Source organism: Lupinus angustifolius, unplaced genomic scaffold, assembly GCF_001865875.1.
Source record: "Lupinus angustifolius cultivar Tanjil unplaced genomic scaffold, LupAngTanjil_v1.0 Scaffold_144_12, whole genome shotgun sequence".
Taxonomy (NCBI): domain Eukaryota; kingdom Viridiplantae; phylum Streptophyta; class Magnoliopsida; order Fabales; family Fabaceae; genus Lupinus; species Lupinus angustifolius.
The window spans coordinates 46,367-56,088 of NW_017725553.1; the positions used below are offsets into that span (position 1 = coordinate 46,367).

Genomic DNA, 9,722 nt, shown 5'->3' on the forward strand with positions numbered 1-9,722 from the left:
AGATTCACACAGTTATGATGGATAAGAGTTGGATTGAGAAACCAATTAGATCAAAGGAGTTCTTGGATGGGGTGGTGCAATTTTTGGATTTCGCCTTTTCAAATGTACCTATAAATGATCAAATTCCATGTCCTTGTATTACATGTGGATTTCTTAAAATGGGTAATAGAATTGAAGTGTTTAGTCATCTACTTCAAAAAGGGTTTCCTAGAAAGTACACATTTTGGTACATGCATGGGGAAAAGCATGTGCAAGATAATGTTGAAACTATAGCCCAACCACAAGAAGAGTGGGTTAGACAATATCCAATGCAGGATATGTTAGATGATGTTTTTGGCATCTTTGATGATAGTGGAATTCAAGATTCCGGCCACTCAAATATACCAAATGATGACCAGCCTAGGGGTGATGCAAGTAAAGCCCAACAAGAAAAAATAAAAGAGCAATTAGGTGATGGAAATGAAGAATTGTACCCTGGTTGTAAAAAATATAGTAAAATATCATTCATTGTTCTATTGTATCATATAAAAGTCTTATGTAGTGCAACTGACAAAACATTTTCTATGATCATTGATCTTTTAAATGATGCTTTTCCCCATGCTAAACTCCCAGCATCTTTATACGAGGCAAAAAAGTTGATTAAGAAGTTAGGTTTAAGCTATGAAAAGATTCATGCATGTCCGAACAATTGCATGTTATATTGGGGTTCATTGGAAGACAAGAAGAGAGATAATTGTAAGATTTGCAATGCATCTAGGTGGAAATCTAATGGAAATATTAGTGGTGCAAATGATATAGTGGTTGGCCAAAATAAAAAATATATACCAGCAAAGGTCTTACGGTACTTCCCACTTATACCAAGATTGCAAAGAGTATACATGTGTTCTAAAACTGCAGAGCTTTTGAAATGGCATGCTAAAAAGGCAAACCCGGATGGGTTGGTAAGACATCCGAGAGATAGTAAAGCATGGAAGGAGTTTGACAAAATGTATCCGGACTTTGCTTTAGATTCTCGTAATATACGGCTTGCATTAGCTACAGATGGTTTCAATCCATTTGGAACTTTAAGTTCTAATAATAGCATTTGGCCTGTGATGTTGTATGCTTACAATTATCCTCCATGGTACTGTATGAAGCAAACTTCTCTCATAATGTCGATGATAATTCCTGGTCCTAAGATGCCTGGCAATAGTATTGATGTTTACTTGCAGCCCCTAGTTTCAGAGTTACAAAAATTGTGGAAAGGAGTGGAAGCTTATGATTCCTCTACAAAAGAATCATTTCAAATGCGTGCATCATTGTTTTGTACTATTAGTGACTTCCCAGGTCTAGACAACTTATCTGGATGGAACACTCATACATCACTTGCTTGTCCATCATGTAATTTTGATACAGAGTCTAAATGGCTAAAGTTTGGCGGAAAATATTGCTTCATGGGACATCGTCGATATTTACCACTAGATCATAAGTATAGGATCAATAAATCATCCTTTGATGGTTCTATTGAGCTTAGACCTGCCCCTATCCCGCCTCCAGGTTCAAATATGTTGCGAGATATAGAATCGGGTCGTAAAAGGCCCCGTGATGAGGTTAAGAGTGAAAACAACCCACCACAATGGAAGAAAAAGGGTATATTTTGGGATCTACCTTATTGGAAATATCTTCTTATTCGTCATTGCCTTGATATGATGCACATAGAGAAAAATGTTGGTGACAATGTATTATTCACAATACTTGATGACAAAAGTAGAACAAAAGATAATCTTAAAGCTCGTAAAGACTTACATGCAATGGGAATTAGAGAGAAGCTTCATCCATATCCGAATTCCTCTAAGTTTCCTCCATCATGCTTTAAAATGAAAAATCAAGAGAAAGATATCTTTCTAAAAATTCTTAAAAGTGTGGTATTTCCGGATAGTTTCTCATCAAACATTTCTAGATGTGTTGATTTAAAGAAACGCAAGATCTCTGGACTAAAGAGCCATGATACACATATTCTGATGGAACATATTTTTCCAATTGCCTTTAGAAGATCTCTTCCTAAAGAAGTTACTTCAGTGTTGATTGAGCTATGTAACTACTTTAGAGAATTATCAAGCAAAGTTTTAAATGTCAAATATTTAGAGAAACTCCAACAACGAATTGCTTTGACCCTTTGCCATATGGAAATGATATTCCCTCCATCCTTTTTCACTATCATGGTTCATTTGGTCATTCATCTTGGGGAGGAAGCAATGATTGCTGGTCCTGTACATTATAGATGGATGTATCCTATTGAAAGGTAAATTTTTAGTTTACATGCTTAGTTATTTATTTTATTAGGACTTGAATGTTGATTCATTTTCTTTTTGTTCTAGGACTCTTGGCCATTTAAAATCATATGTTCGTAACAAGGCTGCACCAGAAGGTTGTATAGCTGAAGGGTATATTATGGAAGAATCTCTAACTTTTTGTTCCAGATATTTTCTGAATGGTGACATTGAAACAAGGTTCAATCGACCAAGACGCAATGACGATGATATTGGGGTCAATGTTTTTAGTGAATCTACTATCTTTTCGAATATATTTCCTACATTGGGAAAACCTATTGGTGTAAGCAAGATTTTTTCGTTACCACCCATTGAGAAGCTACAAGCTCATCGTTATGTGTTAACTAATTGTCAATTGGTTGATACATTTCGCGAGTAAGTTATATGTTCTTATTAATAGTTTATGTTCATACTATAATGCATTTCAATATCAAATATGTGATAACTATTAACTTCCTCATACAGAAAGTGTAAAACTGAGGTCACAAGGATGCATCGTGGGCAAAGAAACTCCACAAAAGTTGTGGAAGAATATGTACACAAGCATTTCCACGAGTGGTTTAAAGAATATGTAAGAATATATATATATATATATATAATTTCACCTAACTTTTGTTTATGCTCAAAAGCTCATGAGTGTATGTAGTTGTCCTTACCTTTCAACAAAATAATAGGTTGCGAGAAAGGAAGATCCAGATATTACAAGTGAAATTGAATGTCTTGCAAAAGGGCCAAATAATATTTCTCGAAGATTTGATGGGTATAATATCCATGGATTTAAATTTCGAACAAAGAGGAAGGAGCAAGGATTGAGAACACAAAATAGTGGTATTGTTATGTCTGCTGTAACTAAGAGATTTTCAAGTGGTAAGGAACCTATTGAAATATCAAGTGATGTTATGTACTACGGGAAATTGGTTGACATCATAGAGTTAGACTACTATGGTAAGTTAAGGGTTGTGCTATTCAAATGTGATTGGGTAGACACTACACTTAACAAGGGAATCAAAATTGATAAATTTGGGATAACAAGTGTAAACTTTTCATGTTTAATACACACCGGTGCAAATGAAGCAGATGAACCATTCATCCTTGCAACTGATGCTAGAATGGTATATTATATTGATGATCCAGTTGATCAAGGTTGGTGTTGTGTTTGCCACATGAAGCCTAGAGACATCTATGATATGGGTGATCTGAACTTTGAGGACTTAGAAGAGTCATCAATGGAAGACATATCTTTTTGTGAGCAACATTTGGAGAACATCGAAGAATTACAATTAGTGCAGGAAGGTGTAAATGAACAAGAACAAGAAAAACATGGATCAAATAATGATGAAGATTGTGATAATTTTAGTGATGATGAAGAAGGAAGAATGTTAGAGTAGTTTAATATCCTATATTATGTACTTGACAATATAAAATAGACTTTTTTTACAATTTGTGCCACACTTTTTGCATTATATCTTTAATAATTCATGTTATGATTCATTTAGTATATATTTTGTTTCTTGTTATAGTTCTTTTCTTAGCAAACTGTGCAGGTAATTGGTTCAATATGAAGCGTGCGAATTCAGGACAAGTAATGCTAGAAAAGCTACGAGGACAAAAAGGTGAAAACAGTAGCGAAAGTACCCAAAATATGCAACAACAAACTAGTGACAATCAAGAGGGTGTTGAACCTGCACATGTGAACACAAACGATGCTTCATATGGTGATGACAACTTTGAAACCTCCTCAAACTCTAATGAAACTCAATCAAAAGATAGAGAAGAACCCTTATTTGTCAAGGTTAAAGGTAAGAGCAATATTCCATTAGCTTCAATATGTTATTATGTGTTTACCTTTAATACTTTGCTTCTTGTACATAATTGCAGATACCTCTTCAGGAGAAATTGAAACTCGAAAAATGCAAGCAATTCAGGTTTGGCATTTGGAAAAAACTAAAAAAGTTATTGTGGAACTCAATGGTTATGGACAAGGCAATGACAATGGCTCAAACTTACTTGTGAGGTTTCTTGGTAAACTAGCTCAAAACTCAACAATTTGTCCTATTTATGTTAAAAGATGGGATTGGATTTCAAAGGATAATAGATACCAACAATGGAAATATATTGAGGTGATTATTTAAAAAATTTGCAATTTTAATAATTTTTTCCTATTGTCATTGAAAATTGACTAGCGTATTTAATAATGTGTGAAGGAAAATTTTGAGTTTGATTATGTTGCTGGAGTCAAATGGGCTATGAGTACTCTAGGTGAAAGATGGAGGGCCTATAAATATAGGTTAAGGTGTAAGTATTTCTATCCTAATAAAAGTAAGGAAGACATACTTGCTAATCCTCCTCCAGGTTTAGATTGTGCTGATTGGACTGCATTTGTGCATCATTATAAGGAGGATAAGATGAAGGTAAACATTATGTTGTGAAGTATTTAATTTCTCCAAGACTTGTATTTTTTTAATATAATGACTACAATGTTTGGCAATTGTAGAAACAAAGTTTGGCGAACACTAGAAGTCGCAAAAATCTTAAAGTTTCCCATGAGCGAAGAAGGAAAAACTCTAGCTGTAAGTAATTTAAAGTCTTTTCATACATGATGTGTTACATATGTCCTAAAAAGTGTATCATTTTTAGAACCATTTCCTAAGTTGTGAAATGGATAATGGTATGCAGTTAGTTAGGTAGGCAAACGCATAATATCATTTTGTCCTTTCTGATTCTATTGATGCAATTTTCCATTATAGGTTACTGCCATGCAATTTGCATTTTGCCACTATATAAATTATTAATTTCTTGTTATTTAATAGGATAAAATATCAGAGCATTTACCTCAAGATCAAGAAAATGTCACTACTTCAGGTGTTTCATCAAAGGTATTTGCTCATCCTAATGATGCAATTGGAAAAGCATATGGAGCTGAACATTCAGGTCGAGTGCATGGTTTGGGCACTGGTATTTGTCCCTCCAGTGTTTTTGGAACGTCTAGACATTTTACTGGTTTTTTGAATTCTAGTGGCTCTAGTCAACATGTTGAAGACTTGAAGAAATATGTACAAACTTTAGAAGTAAAACTATCAGGGTATGAAGAGACCAAGGAGCAACTTGCACATACTCAGAATCGTTTGGCTACTCTTGAGAAGTTTCTAGTCGAAAAATTTGGTAGTGAGTTAACCACTTTCGCTCGTGATGTTCCACCATCTTAGATATGGTTTCTTAAAATTCATGAACTTATATGATCATAACATTTTGCATTTTGTGTTTATAAGCATTTTTGAATGTTAAACATTTTGTAATTGTATAAGATTCAATTTTATTATTATTAGCTAGCAAATATTTAATTTTATTATAAATTTACCATTATATTATTGAAAATAAAGATTGTGAGACAATGACACATTGGGATCATAAGAGGAGTATGTAAGAAAGTAACTTTAAAAAAATTTAATTAGCCACGGATGGATTGTAGAAAAATAAGCAACTTAGCCACGGTTGTGGTGTGGCAAAATTAGAAACTTAGCCACGGCTCGACTGTAGCTGAATTAAACAGACTGTGGCTAAATAAATGTTACCACGTTTCACAGAAGTGTAGTGAAATAACATAATGACTGTGGCTAATTTTTAGCAACGCCATTCCTTGCCACAACGACATTAAGTGTGGCCACTCAATCTAGCTACGGTTTTCCCCCACTTTAGCCACGGTTGAAACCGTGGCTAACAGGAAGTTTTACTGTAGTGATAGTTTCAAATCTTGTAAAAGAAATCCTTGCCATAGTTAAAGTTTTCTTAATTCAATTTATTGAATTGCAGAAAAATTGGCAAAGATTTAAGACAACTAATTCACCCCCTCTTAGTTGTTATCTCAGTATTACAAGAATGAGAGGAAGGATGCAAATTTTGAGTTATCCCCTTGAGATTCTGTAGTGTTTCTCTCTTATGTTTTTATGTGTTTATCTGTTTCTCTATGTGTGTCAATTGAGTAACAAACGATATATTTATAGTTAAACTTCTGAATCATAGTAGTAATTAATATGCTTTTATTATTGTTAAAAATCTATAACAACCAAAATCACTCTTATCTCTAATTCAAAAATGTTATTAATTATTGTTTATTATTAGAGTGAACAATCATTTCTATCCTTAAAATATCAGAGGTATACCAATTTGAAGTCAAAGAAATTAAAAATTCAAACTAGTACTTAAAGATTATAAATGTAAGCCAAAATAGTCCTTGTTAATGGTCATAAAAATGCTTCAAAAATATAATTTTATGGATTCTTTGGGGTTTTCAACTTTTTAGGGATCAAAGTGGTAAACGGAAAAAAATTAGGAATAAGAATAAGTCTTTACTCTTATTATTTTTAGGAGATAAATAAAAATAATTCAATTTTGAATTTAGGAAACAACATGATTAACATAATCTTCATTTATTATTTTTGTTTTATTTTATTTTTAATTAGTGTAACAAATAAGTAACATCCTTAACATTAATTATTCTTTGTGTTTTTTATTATTTGACAGATAATTAATAATTAGAGTAAATATTCATTTTAGTCCATCATGTTTTACGACCTTACCAATTTGGTCCCTCAAAAATTGAAAAACTTAATATGGTACTCAAAATTTTACATGTGGGCCAAATTAGTTATTTTTAGCATATTTTATAACAATTGATAAAGACTAATTTGACCTGCATTTGAAATTTTTGCGGATTATTTTAGGTTTTCATTTTTTGAAGGACCATTTTAGGTTTTTAATTGGTCTCGGTACTCCTTGAAGTTGGGAAATAATACTCTAGGAATGCGGTTGAGGTATTTCCAAAACCCAAGAAAATAAAAACACTGAAGGCACAAGTCGAGGTACTGCTGGAATTTTGGAAAATGAAGTAAAAACAAGAACAAGGATCGGGCTAGCGTCAGAACTTGAGAAAATGATATTGTTGGCGCATTTTGGGATACTTCATGAACCTAGGAAAATGAAAACACTGAAGATGCAAGTATTGATACTATCAAAATGCAGGTAAAATATATAAAGCCAAGAACGAATCTCAGAGTACTATTGCAACATGGGTAAATAATACTATAGGAACATAGGTTGAAGTATAATAGAAACCTGGGAAAATAAAAACACTAAAGATATACGTTGTGGTACTACTGAAACATGGGGAAAATAACTCTCTAAGAATATAGGTTGACTTACTTCTAGAACCTGAGAAAATAAAAAAACATCAAAGACAAAGGTCGAGGTACTATCATAACTCAGGAACATAAAGGATAAGCCAAGGATGTGAGTCAGTGTACTGTATAAACTTTTGAAAGGAAAAACAAAGATAAATCATGAACTAAGTTTAGTATATTGGCATAACTTTGTAAAGGAAAGTGAAGATAAACCAAGAACGTAGATCAACATACTGTTGGAACTTGGTTGCACACACATCAATGGTACAATATTCGAAAGCATGAATATAGTTTCACATCAAGGATACAAAACTTAGAAATCTTATATTGCATTTCGAGATATAGTACGTGAAAGCTTAAATTACACGTTGAGATACAAGACCCTAAAAAGCTTAAAGTGCACCTCAAGGTACATGACTTAGAAAGCTTAAATTGCACATGGATATATAGGACCCGAAAAGATTAGTTGTACACCGAGGTACATGACCCTTAAATCTTAAGTTGCACATTCTGGTATAGGACATGACAAGCTTAAATTTCACATCAAAGTATAGGACATAAAAATCTTAAATTGCGTATGGAGGTAAAGGACTTGGGAAGCTTAATCTGCACATTGAGATACAAGACCGAGAAAGCTTAATTTTCACATTATGGTACATGACCCAAAAAACTTAAATTGCACATTGAATGTATAGTACCTCAAAAGATTGAAATGTAAATCTCAATAGAAGATCGATAAAGTTTAATTTGTACATCGATGTACATGAGCCAAAAAGCTTAAATTTCACTTCAAAGTATAGGACCTATGAAGCTTAAATTGGACATAAATGACATAGAACCTATAAAGCTAAAATTTTAAATGCAATTCAACTTAATAGTGTAATGTTATGATTTTTGGGGATATGTGACGCATGAAGTCCATGTCGATATTTGTAGTATAATGATTAATTTATGAATATGATTATTGATTAATTTGGATGGTATTGCATGATGATGTTTGTGATGTCTCTAAATGAGATAAGGTGTTGATGTTTATTTGAATAAAAGAAAATGAGTAGTAGAATCCATGCACAAATGTATGACTCAAGAGTTTTTCATTTGGGATATTGTTGACCTCTAACTTCTCTTTAATTTTCACATTTTGAGAGGAAGAAGACCAAAACTACCACAATTTGCTAATGAATACCTTTTCTTTTAAGGTAATCCATATTACTCACCCTAATCTCATCTTGAGGAGATTGACTTAAATCACAAATAAATCTTGATGTGGGTTGTATGGGAAATTTTTTTCGTCATTTTTGAATAATAAATTCCCGAGTGTGTATATTCTGAACTTTTCACTTGTCATGATGCTATAACTTATATTCTTCAAAAAAAAGCTTCACTAGTTTATGTAATTGAGGTCATATAGTAGTAAGTATTCATCTTGAATATGTTCATTTAATTTTCCTAATTTATTCACATAATACTAGGTTTAAGTATTAGTCGAGAAATTTCTCTTTTTATTATGATCCTAAGCCACCTGTGCATGTTTTCAACTTAGCATCATCCTTCTTCTTCTAGGTTTCCCTATGGGTTCTTAATCTATAACTTGTTTCTTTCTTTTTGTTTTTTGTGAACACCCTTGTGCGCGATGTGATTGATTTGATATGATATGATGCATAATACTTGTATGAGTTATCGTTGAAGTTGTTATTGATAAGGCTTATTGAAGGTGATAAATTAATATATTTCCCTTGTTTGATTCAAAGATTTTTATTTCTTGTGATTGGAACGACCTATAAGCAATTTCAACATTACCCACTTTTGAGGTTCTTAGAATTTTTAATTTGTGGTGTTAATGTCTCTTTGATATTCACTTGAAAAATGACATCAACCCAAAAACTGCCCCATTGTGAGGTACTAAGAGTCATCATTCTGTTCAAATGTATCCCCTAACTTAGAGGATCCCAATTTTCCTCTGCTTCAGTGCTCTTTATTGTATGTACAACTCTTTAAAAGAAAACTAAAATAATAATCATACAAACTTGGCAAATGTTTGAGTTATGAGTTGTGGTATAGTGATGATGAGAAAATTGATTGAGTTAGAGCTTTGAGTGGTAATGTTGTGATGATGATGAGCTATGAAGCACGGATTCGTCAAATACTTTCACGTGTCGGTGTCCGACATGTATCCGACACGGATACGCTCAGATTCACGAAAGATATGTATCCATGGAGTATCCAAAAATTAAAA

General features: G+C 32.8%; 2 protein-coding genes across 7 annotated transcripts; both read left to right on the top strand.

Moving 5' to 3' along the window:
* LOC109340130 lies at nucleotides 1-4,823 on the top strand. 6 transcript variants are annotated; one of them, XM_019577706.1, is made up of 7 exons: nucleotides 1-2,281; nucleotides 2,358-2,684; nucleotides 2,775-2,880; nucleotides 2,984-4,108; nucleotides 4,188-4,429; nucleotides 4,514-4,720; nucleotides 4,804-4,823. In XM_019577706.1, the coding sequence occupies exons 1-4, from the start codon at nucleotides 15-17 to the stop codon at nucleotides 3,695-3,697; spliced, it is 3,414 nt and encodes a 1,137-aa protein (XP_019433251.1). In that variant the 5' UTR covers nucleotides 1-14; the 3' UTR covers nucleotides 3,698-4,108; nucleotides 4,188-4,429; nucleotides 4,514-4,720; nucleotides 4,804-4,823. The 6 variants fall into 6 exon arrangements, with proteins under 6 accessions (XP_019433251.1, XP_019433252.1, XP_019433253.1 ...); XM_019577707.1 differs by having other exon boundaries at nucleotides 4,200-4,429; XM_019577708.1 differs by having other exon boundaries at nucleotides 4,235-4,429.
* On the top strand, nucleotides 3,868-4,738 carry LOC109340131. The gene is made up of 3 exons (XM_019577711.1): nucleotides 3,868-4,108; nucleotides 4,188-4,429; nucleotides 4,514-4,738. The coding sequence occupies exons 1-3, from the start codon at nucleotides 3,868-3,870 to the stop codon at nucleotides 4,736-4,738; spliced, it is 708 nt and encodes a 235-aa protein (XP_019433256.1).
* Nucleotides 4,824-9,722: the final 4,899 nt, after the last annotated feature.

Excerpts from the sequence above, each read along its gene's own strand:
- LOC109340130 (XM_019577706.1), top strand. The coding sequence starts at position 15 with ATGATGGATAAGAGTTGGATTGAGAAACCAATTAGATCAAAGGAGTTC. Across the intron at positions 2,282-2,357 it reads TGGATGTATCCTATTGAAAG|GACTCTTGGCCATTTAAAAT; the intron begins GTAAATTTTTAG and ends TTTTTGTTCTAG. Across the intron at positions 2,881-2,983 it reads ACGAGTGGTTTAAAGAATAT|GTTGCGAGAAAGGAAGATCC; the intron begins GTAAGAATATAT and ends ACAAAATAATAG.
- LOC109340131 (XM_019577711.1), top strand. The coding sequence starts at position 3,868 with ATGAAGCGTGCGAATTCAGGACAAGTAATGCTAGAAAAGCTACGAGGA. Across the intron at positions 4,109-4,187 it reads CTTATTTGTCAAGGTTAAAG|ATACCTCTTCAGGAGAAATT; the intron begins GTAAGAGCAATA and ends ACATAATTGCAG. Across the intron at positions 4,430-4,513 it reads AACAATGGAAATATATTGAG|GAAAATTTTGAGTTTGATTA; the intron begins GTGATTATTTAA and ends TAATGTGTGAAG.